Below are 21,734 nucleotides of genomic sequence, written 5' to 3' on the forward strand. Positions count from 1 at the left end.
GTCTACTGAACGCAGGTGACTCCTCTGTGATCACTGAACCGTGCGGATTCACTGCATCTAACACATTGTATGGGTGGAATTTATTTTGCAGAGACTCGCATCTCCACAAAGCTAAATAGAAATGCTGCGGTCTGGAAAGACGCGCCGCATGTCCGTCTCCGCGGATGTCTCTGGACGCATAGTGGGCATGGGATTTCTTGAAATCTCTTCCATTATGCTGTAACATCTGGATCTGGTAAAAATATGCAACATCCAACCCGCAGCGATTAATGATCGTTTGCACATACCCTCAGAGCCTGTTTGTGTTTTTTCGTCTAAAAGTGTCCACTTTTCTGTGGCGGATGGAACAGACGGACACATTCAGAAAAAAAAAATCACATGTGGAATTCATTTGAACTCCATTCCTGTCATTGCAATCTATGGCTCTATAGGGTATTGAGGTAGAACCCACCGGGTGCAGTAAAGACAGCGTGAACTGGCCCTAATGTAAAGGTACCGTCACATTAAGCGACGCTGCAGCGATAGCGACAACGATGTCGATCGCTGCAGCGTCGCTGTTTGATCGCTGGAGAGCTGTCACACAGACCGCTCTCCAGCGACCAACGATGCCGAGGTCCCCGGGTAACCAGGGTAAACATCGGGTTGCTAAGCGCAGGGCCGCGCTTAGTAACCCGATGTTTACCCTGGTTACAAGCTTAAAAGTAAAAAAAACAAACAGCACATACTCACCTGCGCGTCTCCCAGCGTCTGCTTCCTGACACTGACTGAGCTCCGGCCCTAACAGCACAGCGGTGACGTCACCGCTGTGCTTTCACTTTCTCTTTAGGGCCGGATCTCAGTCAGAGCAGGAAGCAGACGCTGGGAGACGCGCAGGTGAGCATGTACTGTTTGTTTTTTTTACTTTTACGCTGGTAACCAGGGTAAACATCGGGTTACTAAGCGCGGCCCTGCGCTTAGTAACCCGATGTTTACCCTGGTTACCAGTGTAAAACATCGCTGGTATCGTTGCTTTTGGTGTCAAACACAACGATACACGGCGATCGGACGACCAAATAAAGTTCTGGACTTTATTCAGCGACCAGCGACATCACAGCAGGATCCTGATCGCTGCTGCGTGTCAAACTAAACGATATCGCTAGCGAGGACGCTGCAACGTCACGGATCGCTAGCGATATCGTTTAGTGTGACGGTACCTTAAGACACAGGCATTAGACAAACTGCTGATCCCTATTATGGCGACGCTACAATTACAGAACTAAATATGCAGCACATATACACTATACATGTACGCACATCATATAAACTTTATAAATATAGAAACATACACTATATACTGTATACAGACACACACAGTGTATACAAGCACATATATAAGGTATATACACACAAAAACATTCAGTTTATACACAGTATGCTCATACATATACAGCTTATACATATATTTACACAATATACTGCACACATGCAGTATACAAATATAATATACACAGACACATACTATATACAGTACTGTATGCACATGCATACAGTGGGTACGGAAATTATTCAGATGATTTTCCACTCTTTGTTTCATTGCAGTCATTTGGTAAATTCAATAAAGTTCATTTTTTTCTCATTAATGTACACTCTACACCCCATCTTGACTGAAAAATACAGAAATGTAGACATTTTTGCATATTTTTAAAAAAAGAAAAAACTAAATATCACATGGTCATAAGTATTCAGACCCTTTGCTCAAGTATTGAGTAGAAGCACCTTTTGAGCTAGTACAGCCATGAGTCTTCTTGTGAATGATGCAACAAGTTTTTCACACCTGGATTTGGGTATCCTCTGCCATTCTTCCTTGCAGATCCTCTCCAGTTCCGTCAGTTTGGAAGGTGAATGTTGGTGGGCAGCCATTTTCAGGTCTCTCCAGAGATGCTCAATTGGGTTTAGGTCAGGGCTCTGGTTGGGCCAGTCAATAATGGTCACAGTTGTTCTGAAGCCACTCCTTTGTTATTTTAGCTGTGTGCTTAGGGTCATTGTCTTGTTGGAAGGTGAACCTTTGGCCCAGTCTGAGGTCCAGAGCACTCTGCAAAAGGTTTTCATCCTGGATATCTCTGTACTTGCCGCATTCTTGTTTCCTTCAATGGCAACCAGTTGTCCAGTGCCTGTAGCTGAAAAATACCCCATAGCATGATGCTGCCACCACCGTGTTTCACTGTTGGGATTGTATTAGGCAGGTGATGAGCAGTGCCTGGTTTTCTCCACACATGCCTCTAAGAATTATGACCAAAAAGGTCTATCTTTATCTCACCAGACCAGAGAATCTTATTTCTCATAGTCTAGGAGTCCTTTATGTGTTTTTTAGCAAACTCTAGGCGGGCTTTCATGTCTTGCACTGAGGAGAGGCTTCAATCGGGCCACTCTGCCATAAAGGCCCGACTGGTGGAGGACTGCAGTGATAGTTGAAATTGTGGAACTTTCTCCCATCTCCCTACTGCATCTCTGGAGCTCAGCCACAGTGATCCAGGGGTTCTTCTTTACCGCTCACCAAGGCTCTTCTCCCACGATTGGTCAGTGTGGCTGGACGGCCAGGTCTAGGAAGACTTCTGGTGGTCCCAAACTTCTTCCATTTAAGGATTATGGAGGTCACTGTGCTCTTGAGTACTGCAGAAATTCTGTTGTAACCTTGGCCAGATCTGTGCATTGCCACAATTCTGTACCTGGGCTCCTTGGCCAGTTCCTTTGACCTTATGATTCTCATTTATTCTCACATATACTGTGAGCTGTGAGCTCTTATATAGGCAGATGTGTGCCTTTGCAAATCAAGTCCTATCAGCTTAATTAAACACAGCTGGACTCCAATGAAGGAGTAGAACCATCTCAAGGAGGATCACAAGGAAATGGACAGCATGTGACTTAAATATGAGTGTCTGAGCAAACGGTCTGAATACTTATGACGATGTGATATTTCAGTTTTTCTTTTTTATTAAATTAACAAAAATGTCCACATTTGTTTTTTTTCAGTCAAGATGGGGTGCAGAGTGTACATTAATGTGAAAAAAATGACCTTTTTTGAATTTACCAAATGGCTGCAATGAAACATTTAAAAGGGTCTGAATACTTTATGTACCCACTGTAAAGATGTGGCCTGGCTTTCCTTGAGTTGGGCATTATATTGATGTGGTTTCCCATGGCTGCGTCTCCACTAGTTGGACCCAGTCCTTCTCAGCACTTACCCACATGCATGTAACTTGATAAACGGTAAGGCTTTTAATATTAGCATTAGGACTGTCTCAATTAGGGTCACCGTGAAGCGGTGGGATGGCTTTTCAAATCTTTTTTTATCAAAAAACATGTTAACTAAGTACCCTATATTATTTTCATGCCCTATTGTTGTTTATTTACTTATTGCACGGTATTCAATCATTACATTTCTGTCTTTGTTTTTTTTTAAGATATAATTTTCGGTTAAAAAATTTCCAACATTCTGAACATGAAAAAAGCTTCTCCCCTGTGAGACTTTCCTTGTAAAACATTCCCAATTTAAGAACATGAAAAAGACTTCTTACCTGGGTGACGTCTCTGGTGAGTAAGAAGAGATGATTTCTGCACAAAACATTTTCCACATTCTGAACAGGAAAAAGGCTTCTCCCCTGTGTGGATTCTCTGGTGCTTAACCAAATCTGATTTCTGGTTAAAATATTTTCCACATTCTAAACAAGAATAAGGCTTCACCCCTGTGTGGGTTCTCTGGTGCCTAACCAAATCTGATTTCTCGTTAAAACATCTCCAACATTCTGAACAGGAAAAAGGTTTCTCCCCTGTGTGGGTTCTCTGGTGCTTAACAAAATCTGATTTCTGGTTAAAACATTTCCCACATTCTGAACATGAAAAAGGTTTCTCCCCTGTGTGAGTTCTTTGATGTTTGATGAGATTTGATGTATTTGCAAAACATTTCCCACATTCTGAACATGAAAAAGGCTTCTCCCCTGTGTGGGTTCTTAAGTGTATAACAACATGTGATTTATGGCTAAAACATTTTCCACATTCTGAACAGGAAAAAGGCTTTTCCCCTATGTGGGTTCGCTTGTGGTTATCAAGATGACCTTTCTGTTTAAAACATTTCCCACATTCTGAACATGAAAAAGGCTTCTCACCTGTGTGAACTCTCTGGTGCATAACAAAACTTGAATTATGAATAAAACATTTCCCACATTCTAAACAGGAAAAAGGCTTCTCCCCTGTATGAGTTCTCTGGTGCTTAACAAAATCCGATTTCTGATTAAAACATTTCCCACATTCTGAACATGAAAAGGTCTCCTTCCCGGTGTGCCGTCTCTGATGTTTGATAAGACCTGATTTCTCTGTAAAACATTTCCCACATTCTGAACAGGAAAAAGGCTTCTCCCCTGTGTGACTTCTCTGGTGGTTATCACGATGCGCTTTCCGGATAAAACATTTCCCACATTCTGAACATGAAAATGGCTTCTCCCCTGTGTGAATTTTCTGGTGAGTAACAAAATCTGATTTCTGGTTAAAAGATTTCCCACACTTGGAACAAGAAAATGTATTCTCTGCTGTGTGAAGTTTTTGATGCTTAAGAAAAGACTTTTCAAGGGCAAAACTATTTTTATATTCTGAATGTGACAATGGGTTCTTTGCTTTAGAAGCAATTCTTTTGTTAATGCTTATTTTGTGACTTTGATTTTTCTTAGTAGTTGGTAGTGAATCAGAAGACAGGACCTGTTTCACAGCATCAGACGACAAATATTTGCTGTGAAGGGATGATGGTATATTTGGAGTAATGGCATTCAGTTCAATTGTATCCTGTGGGGTCTCAAGATCATCTGATTTAAAAATTGAAGATGTCAGCTGTCCTGCTGATTTCCTGGTACAGTCATCTGCCAAGAATAAAATCAATTATCATTTATGAATAAAATATCCTTAAATTTTAGATTTTTAAACATACTTAAACTCCCTGTAAAAATGCATGTATGTAAAAAAATTGCTTTATTCAACAAGACAATAACAGTGCACAGTCTAATAGTAAACCTCATAGGATGAACCAGTGGAGCGTGGTGTTCAAATGTTTATTAATTCTGCCTCCCAATATGGAATAAAAAAAACACACCAATGTTGTGTAGGTGAATATGATACCAATAAAAGCTACTCATCGCACAAAAGCAAGTCTCCACTCAGGTTCATCATCTGTCACTGGAAAAACAGAGGTTTCCACATTATTAGTGGCTGAAAGACTCTTCAAAAGCAAAATGGCTTCCATAAACCAATCCAGCAATATCCGCTCTCCCAAAGTCAAATCTCCCCTCACTTCTGAGCCTTGCAGTGAGCTCAAACCACATTTAGCATCCATGTATTTGCCATTACTAAAGTTAGGAGAACCCACTTAATTTATGGTGCTTGCGTCTCCTGGAGCACAATCTGGGCACTATGTGTTGGTTAATATAATTGCATATTTGCAATTTTCACTCTCCAACATCCCCCAAGTGCTAATTTCCAGAAAGTGGCTGTGGAATCAAAAAAGTCACTACTCCTATAGATTATAACCCTCAGTGAATTAATTTCCAAAAAGGGGTCACTTCATGGTGATTGCTACTACTCTGGTATTCTTCCATTATGTCATATTAAAGCTTCTGCAAATAGTGTTACCATCCTTACTGGGATCTGCTCCTGTGACGTCTGCTTTTGTCACCAGAAGCCGCATTATTCATTTTGTAGGTGGCGCTATTGATGGAGGAGTCGACGGAACCAGAAGCTCTGGGCAGCACAGGATCTGTTTAGCCGTTAACATTAGGGTGCTAGGAACCGATAGTCCCGTACAATCTTGCAGTATGGGTGTGTGTGCTGTCCAGCTGAAGTAATCTGCTAACTTCTTCAGCCAATTGGGGGAGCACCACACCATACTAAAGCAAAGCTTGAGGCATATTGCGAGAAGCTGTCAGATACAGCCTTGCTCTTTAAGGCTATGTTCACAGCCTGCGGGTTTTGCTGCGGACCCGCAGCTTTTTGGAGCTGCGGGTCTGCATCCTTTTTCCATGTAGGTTACAGTACAATGTAACCTAATGGAAAACAAAACCCGCTGTGCCGACGATCCTTTTTTTCTGTGGAAAATCCGCGCGGATTTTCTGCAGAAAAAAAAAAAGGACCATGTCACTTCTTGGTGCAGAATCGCAGCGATTCTGCACCCATAGGAATGCATTGAACCGCTAACTTCCCGCATGGGGCTGTGCCCACGTTGCGGGAAGTTAAGCGGATAATGTGCCGATGGTACCCGGGGTGGAGGAGAGGAGACTCTCCTCCAGGCCCTGGGAACCATATTTGGGTGTAAAAAAAAGAATTAAAATAAAAAATAATGCTATACTCACCTCTCAGCGCTGCCCGCGGCGTCCGGTCTCAGTTGCTGTGCCGAACAGGACCTGTGGTGACGTCGCGGTCACATGACCGTGATGACGCCGCGGTCACATGACCGTGACGTCACGAAGGTCCTTGTCGGCACAGCCGCGTGCAGCGCCGGGGAGATCGCGACGTCAGAGGGTGAGTATAGCCAATTTTTATTATTTTTTACATTACTATTGATGCTGCATATTGCTGCATATGCAGCATCAATAGTACAGCAGTAATCCCGCAGCGGAAACCGCGGAACAAACCGCGATAAATCTGCAGGGATAAAGCGGTTTTGCCCTGCAGATTTTCAATTCCGCTGCGGGATTAACCCGCAGAGGAACCCGCAGCGTGTGAACGTGGCCTTATGGTTCAGTCCTCTGTGCTCAGCTCTCGGCTTGTGTGTTTGATTCCTGTTGTGACCCTGGCCTGTTTACTGACTACTCTTCTGTCTTCTGATTGTGAATTTTCTAATTTTCTCTGCCCTCCTTGTTCTGACCCAGCTACATGACTATTCTTTTGCCGTCTTACACCACAGCCGCAGGTAAAACGGTGGACCAGGCCTAGGGGGTCTCTGTGTAAATCCAAATCCATAAAGGGGTTAATAGGTGATGAGCAAGGCAATCTGTGGGATCTAGAAAATGGAGCAGATAGCGCCAAGCCAGTTCGTGGTGGCCATTTTTTGAGCTGCCAGGTTACAATGAACAGTACCCTCTTCAACAGTGTGTCTGCAAACTATTCCAGCAAATCTGCATTCAAATAGCTAAATAGCGCTTCTTCCCTTTTTAACTCTGCCATGTACCCAGACAGTAGTGTACAATGGTATACAAGATATTGTCAGATTAAAGTTACAAATTATTTTCTAAGGTCCATTTGTTCCTGTTATCCTTTGTGAAGCATTCCAAAGTTATCACACGACATAAAGTGACACTTGTCAGATTTGAAAAATGGGATCTGATTAGGAACACAAAACTGGCTGCAGGTACTGGAAAAATCAGAGTTCTTAAAAAACAACACTAGTGCCACACTGATAGAGGAAAAACAGGTAAAAAACAGAAAGCTGCAGACAATCTTAGGGTATGTTTCCACGTTCAGGAAACGCTGCGTGTTTGACGTTGCGCAGAGCTGCAGCGTCAAACACGCAGCGTCCAGATGTTACAGCATAGTGGAGGGGATTTCATGAAATCCCGTCTCCACTATGCATTAAAAGACGCATCCGGCAGACCCTCGGAAACGGACATGCGGCGCGTCTTTTAAGAAAGCAGCATGTCCTTACAATGCTGAAACAATGCAAGAACAACGCAGGTGACCTGCCAGTGACCTCAGGTGCAGATTTCGTCAGGATTTTACCTGCATAAAATCCTGACCAAATCCTGATGCAATCCTGAACGTGGACACATACCCTTAGGATTCTGTGTGCTAAAATCCAGGAAGTAAGCCAAAAACTAAAAGTAATAGGGTTGGCTTGTCGCACTAGTCTGTAATGGTGATTAGTGGTTCGCAAAAATTCAAATAGCTAATGGGAGTTAAAAACAAGTAGGAAAATGTATAGTGATAACATTCTAAGTAATATACTATTACCTCAAAAATTAAGAACAAGGAAATAAAATGTAGCATCTAGTTCAAAACAAACACAGAAGATCAAATACCCAGTGTGTCTCTAGACCATTGAATAGATTATACACTGGTTGCGGGTGATAGAGATACAGGAGAAGGCTGCAAGTAGGATGGTCTATACGGCCTATATCCTACCCTGCTGTCGCACCGTTCCGGTGTGATGCCATGAAGGTCTGTCCGTCCTTGTAAAGGTTGGCCTTTTGCTGTGGTCAGAGAAGGCAGAGTGCAGCTCCGTCACGGTGTGGAGCGAGGTGAGCCGAGCAGAGCCAGGGGCGCTGTGGACAGTAGAATCCCTGGTTACCCGGCAGGAAAAAATGGTCAACGATACTTGCAAACAGCGTGTGACATCACTGTGCTATTGAGTGGATGGAAGGTCAAAAAGCAAACCGACGCGTTTCGGGGAATACATGGTTCCCCTTCCTCAGGGTGTTTGTGCAAACAAGCACAGAACACTGCTTCATAGGCTTTCACTCCGTTTTTTTGGCTCGTTTATTAAGCATGTCATTTTGGTTTCTCCCTCGATCCACCAATGTCTGACTCAATGCCAATTAGTTGTGGTACAATGAAGGTTGTCAGCACCACGCCAGATCCCAGCTCTGACAGGCAGGATCTCCAGTGTGTCATTTCACTCACCTGTACTGCAGTTGGTTCCTCTCTTCCTCATGCTCCACATACACCCAGCAGCACATCCAGCCGGGTCTCTAGCCATGTTCTAAGGGCACGCTCTCCTGCCCTCTTAAGGGGCCAGTAAATTCACTTGCCATTTCCTCCGCAGCCAATGGTTGCAAGGCATTATGTATATATTGCTTCCTCTCCACTGGGGAGGTGCCTGAGCAACCTTCCTGTTTAATAATCTATGTTGTGAAAGGTCGCATACCAGTGCAAGTCCTGTTTGCTATGCTCCAAGTACAAATCCTGCTTGCTGAAGTCAGTTGCAAGTCCTGCTTGCTGCACTCTAGTATAATTCCTGCCTGCTGCACTTGCATATGAACTTGGTCAGCTGCACTTTGATACAAGCTCTACCTGCTGCTCCATCCAGTTCATCCTTCTAGGTCCAGCTGCTGCATGATCATTAGTTACATAGTTACATAGTTAATAAGGTTGAAGGAAGACTGTAAGTCCATCTAGTTCAACCCATAGCCTAACCTAACATGCCCTAACATGTTGATCCAGAGGAAGGCAAAAAAAACCCATGTGGCAAAGAGTAACTCCACCATGGGGAAAAAAATTCCTTCCCGACTCCACATACGGCAATCAGACTAGTTCCCTGGATCAACGCCTTATCAAGGAATCTAGTGTATATACCCTGTAACATTATACTTTTCCAGAAAGGCATCCAGTCCCCTCTTAAATTTAAGTAATGAATCACTCATTACAACATCATACGGCAGAGAGTTCCATAGTCTCACTGCTCTTACAGTAAAGAATCCGCGTCTGTTATTATGCTTAAACCTTCTTTCCTCCAGACGTAGAGGATGCCCCCTTGTCCCTGTCTCAGGTCTATGATTAAAAAGATCATCAGAAAGGTCTTTGTACTGTCCCCTCATATATTTATACATTAAAATAAGATCACCCCTTAGTCTTCGTTTTTCCAAACTAAATAGCCCCAAGTGTAATAACCTATCTTGGTATTGCAGACCCCCCAGTCCTCTAATAACCTTGGTCGCTCTTCTCTGCACCCGCTCCAGTTCAGCTGTGTCTTTCTTATACACCGGAGACCAGAACTGTGCACAGTATTCTAAGTGTGGTCGAACTAGTGACTTGTATAGAGGTAAAATTATGTTCTCCTCATGAGCATCTATGCCTCTTTTAATACATCCCATTATTTTATTTGCCTTTGTAGCAGCTGCCTGACACTGGCCACTGAATATGAGTTTGTCATCCACCCATATACCCAGGTCTTTTTCATTGACGGTTTTGCCCAGAGTTTTAGAATTAAGCACATAGTTATACATCTTATTACTTCTACCCAAGTGCATGACCTTACATTTATCCCCATTAAAGCTCATTTGCCATTTATCAGCCCAAGCTTCTAGTTTACATAAATCATCCTGTAATATAAAATTGTCCTCCCCTGTATTGATTACCCTGCAGAGTTTAGTGTCATCTGCAAATATTGAAATTCTACTCTGAATGCCCCCTACAAGGTCATTAATAAATATGTTAAAAAGAAGAGGGCCCAATACTGACCCCTGTGGTACCCCACTGCTAACCGCAACCCAGTCCGAGTGTGCTCCATTAATAACCACCCTTTGTTTCCTATCCCTGAGCCAGCTCTCAACCCACTTACACATATTTTCCCCTATCCCCATTACTCTCATTTTATGTAACAACCTTTTGTGTGGCACCGTATCAAAAGCTTTGGAAAAGTCCATATACACTACGTCCACTGGGTTCCCTTGGTCCAGTCCGGAACTTACCTCTTCATAGAAGCTGATCAAATTAGTCTGACATGAACGGTCCCTAGTAAACCCGTGCCGATACTGGGTCATAAGGTTATTCTTCTTCAGATACTCCAGTATAGTATCCCTTAGAATGCCCTCCAGGATTTTACCCACAGTAGAGGTTAAGCTTACTGGCCTATAATTACCGAGTTCAGTTTTTGCCCCTTTTTTGAATATTGGCACCACATTTGCTATACGCCAGTCCTGTGGTACAGACCCTGTTATTATGGAGTCTTTAAAGATTAAAAATAATGGTCTATCAATGACTCTACTTAATTCCTGCAGTACTCGGGGGTGTATCCCATCCGGACCCGGAGATTTGTCAATTTTAGTTATTTTTAGACGCCGCTGTACTTCCTGCTGGGTTAAGCAGGTGACATTTAATGGGGAATTTTTATCACTAGTCATTTTGTCTGCCATGGGATTTTCTTTTGTAAATACTGATGAAAAAAAGTCATTTAGCATATTGGCTTTTTCCTCATCCACCATTTCCCCCAGATTATTTTTAAGGGGGCCAACACTGTCATTTTTTAGTGTCTTACTATTTATATAGTTAAAGAATATTTTGGGATTATTTTTACTCTCTCTGGCAATGAGTCTCTCTGTCTCAATCTTTGCTGCCTTGATTTGCTTTTTACAGAATTTATTTAATTTTCTGAATTTATTTAATGCCTCCTCACTACCTACTTCCTTTAATTCTCTAAATGCTTTCTTTTTGTCCCTTATTGCGCCCCTTACAGCTCTATTTAGCCATATTGGTTTCCTCCTATTTCTAGTATGTTTATTCCCATACGGTATATACTGTGCACAGGTCCTATCCAGGATGCTAATAAACGTCTCCCATTTTCTTTGTGTATTTTTGTGTCTCAGGATATCGTCCCAGTTAATTGCACCAAGATCCTCTCTCATCCGTTGGAAATTTGCCCTCCTGAAGTTTAGTGTCCTTGTCACCCCCCTACTACCCATCTTATTAAAGGTTACATGAAAACTTATTATTTTGTGATCACTATTCCCCAAGTGACCCCCAACACTTATATTTGATATGCGGTCTGGCCTGTTGGTTAATATTAGGTCTAGCAGTGCCCCCCTCCTTGTTGGGTCCTGAACCAGTTGTGAAAGGTAATTGTCTCTCATAGTTGTCAAAAACCGATTACCTTTGCTGGAACTGCAGGTTTCTGTTCCCCAATCTATTTCAGGGTAGTTGAAGTCCCCCATAATAATGACTTCTCCTTGAGTCGCAGCTTCATCTATTTGCTTTACGAGGATATTCATTGGTCTGTCCTGGAGTGGCACCTGGCCTGCATCGGGAGCCAAGTCTAACCTCATAATCAGAGGCTCTAGTGAACAGTCCGGTGCTCGCTTAGTCAGGCCCCTCCAGGCTCTCCGTGGTCCGTGGCACAGTGGTTCTACAAACCACGTCCGTGAGAGTTTGTTCAGGCCATGGATCCCGCTGGACCCCAGACCCTGCCCATACGGACCTTGTACCAGGAGCTTTGCAGACAGAACAACACACAGGAAGAGCTGTCCACACAGTTGCAGTCCTTAACCACTAAGTTAGAGGCCTTAAACATCCCTCCAGAGTTCCAGCATGTCAAAACAGCCATATCTTCTCCAGAGACTTCCCAGACAATTTGCTTAGTTCAAGATCTTGGCCTCTGACTCGCAGCCCCACCACGTTTTGACAGCAATCCACCCCACCACGTTTTGACAGCAATCCGAAGCTCTGCTGCAGGTTCATCAATCAGTGTCGGCTACATTTTGAACTTCTTTTGCACCACTTCCCGTTTGACCGTGCAAAAGTGGCATTTCTTTTGTCGCACCTTGGAGGCGAGGCCCTGGCATAGTTGAACCCATTGTGGGAGAGATCCAATCATCTCCAATTTGCCTGCATTCTTGGAAGCTTTTTGCAAAGTATTCGATGAACCTGGGTGAACCACCTCTGCAGCGTCCACTTTGCTCTGTTTACGTTAGTCCAATTCTTCTGTGGGGCAATATGCGGCACGCTTTTGCACTCTGGCGTCCGAACTCGGATAGAACTACGAAGCTTTGGTGGCGACATTCTGGGAGGGGCTTTCTGGAGATATTAAGGATGAGCTAGCCGGTCGAGACCTACCAACTAACCTCGACGACCTGATCTCCCTCGCCATCCGTATAGACCTCCGCTTCCGTGAGCGTGCTAGTTAGGTGGCACGTGAAAGAAAACCGCAGTGCCTGGCTCCGTCTTTTCAAAGACTGGAGGAGCTCCGGTATCTTGGGGCAGTAGGAGAGGTCTCTCTAAATGGACTAAACTGACTCTTACTGTGGCTGTGACAACTGGTGAATCCCAGTTTGTTGAGTCAGCATATTTGGATTCCGGGGCAGCCAGAAATTTCATCCTTCAGGCTGTAGTGGATCGGATCCAAATCCCAGTTCATCCACTCCAGAACCCCCTGGAAATAACAGCTGTCAATGGGAGAACTCTTCAGGAGACAGTTCATTTGGCTACTGAGCCTCTTGAGGAAAAAATATAAATAATTTCAGCTCACCACTATGACGGCCGTTTCAGATACTCCAGCGCGGAAGTAGTTCAGTCCAGACTAAGCCCAACTGTATCCAGGCAAAAAAAGAAGTGTATCTAGCAAGCGTAGAAGGAACAGTGATAGACGTTTTTGCAAAGAACTTCTCAATATTTAATGAATCCAAAAATGTTACATGTATAGACAAAAATTTAACCCCTCATCCCCCCTAAAACTAAGCGTTTCGGCAGAGGCCTTTTTCAAGTTGTTAAGCCGCTTGAGGTCCGTATTGGGTTGCTCCATACGGAGAGGATGGTCTTCTATGTTCTTTCCAACATGTCTCACGCCTGTCTCTTGGGCCCACCATGGCTGCGTCAGCATGAACCTGTGTTGAACTGGAGAACTGGAGAGGTGCTCCGCTTGGGACATTCCTGTCATGTGAGGCGTCTGGCTCACATATGCCTGGCTAATGCCCCATCTAGTCCAGGTTTGCTGCCCGTTTTGCCATCTGCCTATTGGTCCTTCGCCAATGTTTTTGACAAGAAAGAGGCAGAGACTTTGCCACCCCACAGGCCGTATGACTGCCCTATCGACTTGATTCCTGGGTCTATACCCCCTAAAAGCCGAATTTACCCTCTGTCTCCAGCTGAGACTCAAGCTATATCGGACTACATTCAGGAGAATTTGGCTATGGGGTTCATTCAGAAAATATCCTCTCCTGCTGGGGCCGGGATTTTCTTCATCAAGAAGAAGGATGGATCTATACGACTCTGTATACACTATCAAAGTCTCAACAAGATCACGGTGAAAAATAAATATCCTATCCCACTGATTCCAGAGTTGTTTGACCGATTAAGAGGTGACAGGATCTTCACCAAATTAGATTTAAGAGGCGCCTACAATCTAATTAGCCAGGGAGATGAATGGAAGATGGCTTTCAACACCAGAGACGGCCATTATGAATACTGAGTGATGCCCTTCGAAATCAGTAATGCACCTGCAGTTTTTCAAGAATTCGTCAACGACATATTCTGGGACCTGCTTTATTCCTGGGCTGTCCTTTATCTGGATGATATTCTGGTATTTTGCCCGGATCTGGCCTCCCAGAGACGAGCAGTTTGGCAAGTTCTTCAGTGCCTTAGAGAGAATCGCTTCTACGCCAAGTATGAGAAGTGTATATTTGAATAGTCCTCTCTCCCCTTCTTGGGCTACATTATCTCGGATACAAGGACTCAGGATGGATCCTGAGAAAGTCTCTTCCATCCTTAAATGGCCGCAGCTCGTGGGAGTCAATACAGCGATTCCTAGGCTTTGCAAATTATTATTGGCAATTGTTTCCTCACTTTTCCATCCGGACTGCTCCCATGTCTGCTATGACCCGAAGGAAAGGAGCGCCGTTTTGAAATGCATTTTTTTCCCACAAAAATATTTTTTAGCCCCCAGTTTTGTATTTTCCCAAGGGTAACAGGAGAAATTGGACTCCAAAAGTTGTTGTTCAATTTGTCTTGAGTACGCAGATACCCCATATGTGGGAGAAAACTACTGTTTGGGCACACGTCGGGGCTTGGAAGGGAAGTGGCGTTTTGGAATGCAGACTTTGATGCAATGGTCTGCAGGCGTCAAACTGCATTTGCAGAGCCCCTGATGTACCTAAACGGTAGAAACCCCCCACAAGAGACCCCATATTGGAAACTAGACCCCCAAAGGAACTTATCTAGATGTGTTGTGAGAACTTTGAACCCCCAAGTGTGTCACTACAGTTTATAACGCAGAGCCGTGAAAATAAAAAATCATTTTTTTCCCAGAAAAATTATTTTTTTAGCCCCAAAATTTTTATTTTCCCAAGGGTAACAGGAGAAATTGGACTGCAAAAGTTGTTGTCCAATTTGTCCTGAGTACGCTGATACCCCATATGTGGGAGTAAACCACTGTTTGGGCGCACGACAGAGCTTGGAAGGGAAGGAGCACTGTTTTACTTTTTCAACGCAGAATTGGCTGGAATTGAGATCGGACGCCATTTTGCGTTTGGAGAGCCCCTGATGTGCCTAAACAGTGGAAACCCCCCAATTCTAACGCCAACCCTAACCCCAACATACCGCTAACCCTAATCCCAACCCTAACCACACCCCTAACCCCAACCCTAACCATAACCCTAACCACACCCCTAACCTGAACACATCACTAACTCTAATCCCAACCTCAACACACCCCTAACCCCAACACCCCCCTATCCCTAATCCCAACCCTAACCACATAACCTAAACTAACCACGGTGATAAAGGGGGGTTTGATTTACTATTTATAGCAGGTTTTTATAGCGGGTTTTTATGTTTGTCAGCTGTCACACACTAAAAGACGCTTTTTATTGCACAAAATAGTTTTTGCGTTACCACATTTTGAGACCTATAATTTTTCCATATTTTCGTCCAGAGTCATGTGAGGTCTTGTTTTTTGAGGTACGAGTTGACGTTTTTATTGGTACCATTTTCGGGCACATGACATTATTTGATCGCTTTTCATTCCGATTTTTGTTGGGCAGAATGAACAAAAAACAGCAAATCATGAATTTCCTTTAGGGTGGTGTTTACACCGTTCCGCGTTTGGTAAAATTGATAAAACAGGTTTTATTCTTCGGGTCAGTACGATTACAGTGATACCTCATTTATATCATTTTTTATGTTCTGGCTCTTTTACACAATAACAACTATTTTATTTAAAAAACAATTATTTTTGCATCGCTTTATTCTGAGGGCTATAACTTTACTTTTTTTGCTGATGATGCTGTGTGGCTGCTAGTTTTTTGTGGGACAAGATGACATTTTTAGCAGTACCAGGTTTATATCCATCTTTTTGATCGTGTTTATTCCACTTTTTGTTCGGCGGAATGAAGATAAAGCATTGTTTTTTGCCTTTTTTTTACGGTGTTCACTGAAGGGGTTAACTAGTGGGACAGTTTTATAGGTCGGGTCGTTATGGACGTGGCGATACTAAATATGTGTACTTTTATTTTTTTATTTACATAAAGAAATGTATTTTTTGGAACAATATATTTTTTTTCTTTATTTAGAAATTTTTTTTACAAATATTTTTACACAGTGTAAATTTTTTTTTTTTACATTGTCCCAGGGTGGGACATCACTATATAGCGATGCTTCCCTATGCCACCAGAAAGGTGGAATCTTATTTGATCGCAGTGTTTCGGGGGATAAAATGCCGGGAGCGGTCCATGACCGCTCCTGGCACATAGTGCCGGATATCAGCTGTGATGACCAGCTGACACCGGCCGTGCTCCCCCCTTGAGCGCTGCTGATCGTATGACGTACTATGCGGTCGATGGTCATACGGGCCCAGGTCACCTCGACGGGATAGTACGTCTAATGTCAGAAAGGGGTTAACGAAACATTATTCTTTCATGAGTTATTTACAAATTTATGACCACTTAAAAAATGTGTTCAAAGTGCTGCCCATTGTGTTGGATTGTCAATGCAACCCTCTTCTCCCACTCTTGACACACTGATAGCAACACCGCAGAAGAAATGCTAGCACAGGCCTCCAGTATCCGTTGTTTCAGATGCTGCACATTTCATATCTTCACAGCACAGACAATTGTCTTACAATAAGAGATGAGCAGCATCTGAAACAATGGATACTGGAAGCCTGTGCTAGCATTTCTTCTGCGGTGTTGCTATCAGTGTGTCAAGAGTGGGAGAAGAGGGTTGCATTGACAATCCAACACAATGGGCAGCACTTTGAACACATTTTTTAAGTGGTCATAAATTTGTAAATAACTCATGAAAGAATAAAGTTATGTTAAAACCAAGCACACCATTGTTTTTTCTTGTGAAATTCTCAATAAGTTTTATGTGTCACATGACCCTCTTCCCATTGGAAAAAATAAAGTTGGATCCAAAATGGCTGACTTCAAAATGGCCACCATGGTCACCATCTATCTTGAAAAGCTTTCCCCCTCCCATATACTAGTGTGCCACAAACAGGAAGTTGATATCACCAACCATTCCCATTTTACTTAGGTGTATCCATAAAAATGGCCCACCCCGTAGTTAAGATTGCCACTTTACCCGTTCTATTATTTGGATCACATGGCACGTAAGCAGACAAGAGGGACACATTTCTGTAAATGATAATCTACATATTGGGATAGATTGGCGGTGAGACAGTTTATGCCAAAAATGATGGGTCTGCCTGGTGGATTGTCTCTGTCCTTTTTGATTTTGGGAATGTGGTAAAAAAATGTCATGTTGGATCAGGATTATGAACCCAAAACTGACTGCGGAAAGCAGTTAAATCAGAGTATTTTTTACATTAACTACTGTAGTCTAAAACTGATTATAGACAATACCATCCACTGAAATGATCAAACTCAACAGTCTTCATCAGTAAAAAATGAGTAACTAGTTGTGAAACCTCTCTGTGGTTCGGTGGCTCTTGGCAACCTAAACTATCGTAAGGGCCAATATTTTCTGTCAGATGACTTTCAAGAAGAAATATTAGACAATTAAATAGAACATTTTATAATAGTGCAGAATTGAGATGTCGGATATTTGGAAGAGGTAATGGAGACCTTTGTTACAGACTACCAGGGAGTTACAGACTCACATAAGTGAGGCAGAACAATCCCTCCACAGTCAAACTATCATACAGAATGAACCTGTAAAAAAAGCCATTTTAATTCTGTAACATCCCCAATAAGAGTGTATTTTTGGGGCAGAACTCCAACATTAAACCGGAGTTACACTCATTTATGGTGGACCACAGGAGCTACTGTGAGTCCTGATGAGAAAAGTGGAAAAAATGTAAATAGAAAAAATATTGCCAGCTCACCAAGTGAAATAGTCCAGTCTGCATGGAAATCACGATTCCAACTTCGTGTTGCAAATGGGGAAAACAATGCGTTTTTAAAGTATAAAAAACATTCTTTGTCAAAGCTTGACAAAGAACATTTCTATACATTTAAAATATGCTGCGTTGCACATATCTATCTTGAAGTCAGATTTTAATCTTTTCATGGAAAAAAGTTTCAAGAAATTTTACCAGGAGCTGGAAATATTTTCTTCATGCTTTCACCAGTAGAGAAAGTATTAGTGCCCTCATTTCAGGAGAGATTGTGCATTAATCTGAATTCCTCAGGATCGAAAACATAATGGAATTCATGATGTGGAGAGAATCCATGAAACCAGGGCTCGAGCCAACACATCTCCTGCAGGTGTGAATAACTGTATAATACAGCCATCAGCCACACACAGCTTAGAGATATATCATGGCACAGGGGTAATGGTTTTCCTGTAGTTTATCACAATCCTGTTTGAAGTTAGTTGGTTTTAAAAGAGATAGAAAAGTCAAAATAAAAGGAAACTCTGCTTTTATCGTACAGAAATTCACACTTGGCCTCACTGCACATTTTCTGTTGTCAATGATAAAAGTGAGGTTTGGCCAGAAAGACTGGACCTGGTCTTGTAGGGACCATATGATCACATTCAGCAGCACAGAAGGGAGAGAAGGTAGATTCATCCGATAAGATATCAGGGATCTAGAAAGCCAACAGCATCATTACCCTCCGCTTTCTATTACAGGACCATCATAATATTTTTCTTCCAAGTGATTTTCTCACTTGTCAGCACATTCTACGTAAGCCGTCATTTAGCTTTGTAGATCTGGGCAGGTATGAGTCAACATTTTAAAATTCCAGGGTTAGTTGGATTGTAAATTATATAGAAAAGGGCTCTCACAATTACACAAAGTAATTTGAACATTTTAGGATGAAGGAGAATGTTATGCTCTAGCGGCAAAATGGTGATCAGACGATTGGGAAATGGCCAGACTACAACGGTGACTGTTAAGAATCTGTAACATCACTGTAAAATCTGTTACTACTCACCTGGGTAGTCCAATGTAGGAATCTCCTCTTTACACCACTCATCATCCCTCACATATGTCTCTGTAGTATTAATATGGGTCAGATCTTCACCCTGAAATAAATATTGTAAAAGTCACACAGATGGAGAAGTCACATCTATGTCCTGCTCTAATCCTGCCATCTCCACCGTTCTCATTACACAAGTATAAAACATATAATACTGGTGGATAAAACAAGACTGAGAACAAGACCTTCACAGCCGTCTACACATCATAGGGGAGATCTCATGACTCCTTCTCTCCATCTACCTGATGATCCTGAGGAACATTGGGATCTTCTTGTTTACAGTTCTGTGGAAGAAGAGGACGGGGACATCTCTCTGGTGTTATCCTCTTACAGGATAGATCTGGAGGAAACACATACAGGAACTGAAATCATTCTTTACATACAATTATAGGCCGTGTGTATTTAGTCCTGTCTATTACCTGGTGATTTGAGGGGCTGGGGAACCTCCATCATGACGTCCTTGTACAAATCTTTGTGTCCTTCTAAATACTCCCACTCCTCCATGGAGAAATAGACGGAAACATCCTGACACCTTATAGGAACCTGACACATACAATGATAACATCATCCCCTCGATCCCTTCATAGCGTTACTGTATAATGTCCCAGCATTCCCAGCAGTGTCACCTCTCCAGTCAGCAGCTCAATCATCTTGTAGGTGAGTTCTAGGATCTTCTGGTCATTGATGTCCTCATGTATAAGGAGGTGAGGTGGAGGCTCCATAATTGGGCTAAGGGGTCTTCCCCATCCTTCAGACACAGGGTCCTGACAGCGCCCACTAGAGGTCTTCTTCGCTACTGTGTAATCCTGGTTATGGAGAGACACATTAATAAATCTCACTACAGACATTTCCAGAGTCCTCACCTCTCCAGTTCTGTCCATCTGTTATTCCCATAGATAAGAATGATGTAATGTGACGCCATCACAATCTCTCACCTCTCCAGTAAGATGGAAGAGGATCTCTAGGGTGAGGTGTAATATCCTCTCCGCCATCTTGTCTCTATCCATATCCATCCTTGATGGGTAAATCAGGAAAGTTTTCTTCACTGAAAGGATTGTAGAGACCTGAATGAGAAAAAGATGAGCCGTTACATCATAAAGAATTCTGTGTAATAATACAATCACTGGAGATAATAAGGGAAAACATATTAGGAGATAGAACATGTAGATGTTGTATTCTCTAGCCCTGTATGGAGTGAAACATAAGTTGAATTGCTAACTAAGAAATCTCCTCCATGCTAACAATCACTGGCTATGTTACTCACTGCTTCAGCAACTGATTAGCTGTAGGAATCACAAGTTCGTTGGGACTGAGCAGGAAGTTCAGAGACTGGCGGGGACCCAAGAAGCAATGGTATTTTTGTTATATTACAACATTCAGCTTTATTTCCTGACATCTACTAATAAAACCTATATATTTAGGCCACAGACAACAAGCAGTTTCTCCCTCGGAGTCGGCAGCTGAATACGTTCCTCATAGACTCATCTTCCATAACGCTAATTCTCGCCTCATTTACCGACCCTGGAATCGGCATTAGTAATACTGCAGGAGATATTCATTACATGTGACAGGAGAAATAACTACTTCATGATGAGGACGACATCTTCATCTTCTACTGCGGCTCTAGGAACATTTTTGGCCAGAGTTCGTCACTGACTCCATCACCACCGGCCTCTATATGAAGGTTTCCCATTTTCCCCACACTGTAATCTTCTATCACCAACCAAGAAAGGGTCTGTATGGCATCATTAATGGGGTGAGGATTTATTATCTAGTGGCAGCATGTTATGTGGAGCATCTTGAATTATTATAATGTGCATGGAGGATAGAGGTACTGAGGGAACATTATACTGTGTGGGGGCCAAGAAAGGTGCCCCGCACTATGAGAGTAATACACATTTCCTTCCCACAACCCCCGAAATATAACATTTTATAACAACCCCACAATCTGTGACTCTTCAGGGTAAATCGCTATCCCACCATTGGATTAGAGCTGATACTATGGAGCTAAAGGGACTACACAGACTTTCTGTCTCCTCCATAAAGGGGCACTTTTCCGTGTTTGTCACAAATGTCCGAGGATTATTAGAGGTGATAGTTTCCCCCCAATTAGAAGGGACACCTGTGGATATTGGGGTCTTTACCTGCTACAGTTCTGGTGGGATTTACTCGGTAAAGTGCTGGAATCACTTTCTCCCAAATGGCGTCTGTAACTTCAATGTCTTTCTATGAAGCTTCTTCTCAGGACTTTCTTCCTCGGTTTTCTGCCATATTTCTATCACGCTCCGGAATCAGGAATGTATTGAGTCCTATAGAAACTGAGGAGAAAGAATCATTTCTAATTCTGTGTTTCCAGGATTCTTCTTGTGGGAATTGGCTGTGATATCCCCTGTGCAATATATTTCTAGTATTAATGTGCCAGGAATCTCCACATCCGTCCACCCGCAGAGCCGCACACCAGATGAGGAAAGAAAAGGCTAAATCCAAGATGGTGAAGATGGTGAGGACCTCGGCCGATGTCAGGCCCCTGTGAGGAGATGATGTCACAGGAGCGGGAGGAGACTCTTCCTCCATTGTAAACCTGTCACCAGGAAGCTGCATTGTGCTGAAACTGCAGAGAGGACACTGAGGTATAATGGGGGCACAGATAAGTGGAGGTTTTTGCAGGGGGTTGCATGTTTGAGGGCAAACAGGGAGACATTGTATTTGTTGGATTGAGGTCTGCGTGGCGAAGAAAGGGTCCTGTTACTTGTGTGGGGCTGGGGGTCTGTGTGGTGAAGGAGGGGGCCTGGTATCTGTGTGTGGCTGGGGGTCTGCGTGGGGAAGGAGAGGGTCCTGTTATTTACTTGTGTG

The 21,734-nt window shown here is 43.0% G+C and overlaps 1 protein-coding gene across 1 annotated transcript; it reads right to left on the bottom strand.

Annotated features, from left to right (window-relative positions):
- Positions 1-1,368: 1,368 nt before the first annotated feature.
- Positions 1,369-21,467, bottom strand: LOC143768009 (uncharacterized). Its single transcript, XM_077256631.1, has 7 exons — positions 21,026-21,467; positions 19,817-19,945; positions 19,508-19,687; positions 19,301-19,424; positions 19,124-19,221; positions 18,837-18,927; positions 1,369-4,886 (listed from the first exon to the last, which is right to left on the bottom strand). The coding sequence occupies exons 2-7, from the start codon at positions 19,892-19,894 to the stop codon at positions 3,529-3,531; spliced, it is 1,929 nt and encodes a 642-aa protein (XP_077112746.1). The 5' UTR covers positions 19,895-19,945; positions 21,026-21,467; the 3' UTR covers positions 1,369-3,528.
- Positions 21,468-21,734: the final 267 nt, after the last annotated feature.

Source organism: Ranitomeya variabilis, chromosome 4 (assembly GCF_051348905.1).
Source record: "Ranitomeya variabilis isolate aRanVar5 chromosome 4, aRanVar5.hap1, whole genome shotgun sequence".
Lineage (NCBI taxonomy): Eukaryota > Metazoa > Chordata > Amphibia > Anura > Dendrobatidae > Ranitomeya > Ranitomeya variabilis.

Bases quoted from the DNA above. Each gene is read 5' to 3' on its own strand.
- LOC143768009 (XM_077256631.1), bottom strand. From the start codon at position 19,894: ATGGATATGGATAGAGACAAGATGGCGGAGAGGATATTACACCTCACC. The intron at 19,425-19,507 runs GTGACACTGCTG...TGTATGTGTCAG, and splicing joins TTGAGCTGCTGACTGGAGAG to GTTCCTATAAGGTGTCAGGA. The intron at 18,928-19,123 runs GTAGATGGAGAG...TATTTATTTCAG, and splicing joins ATGTTCCTCAGGATCATCAG to GGTGAAGATCTGACCCATAT.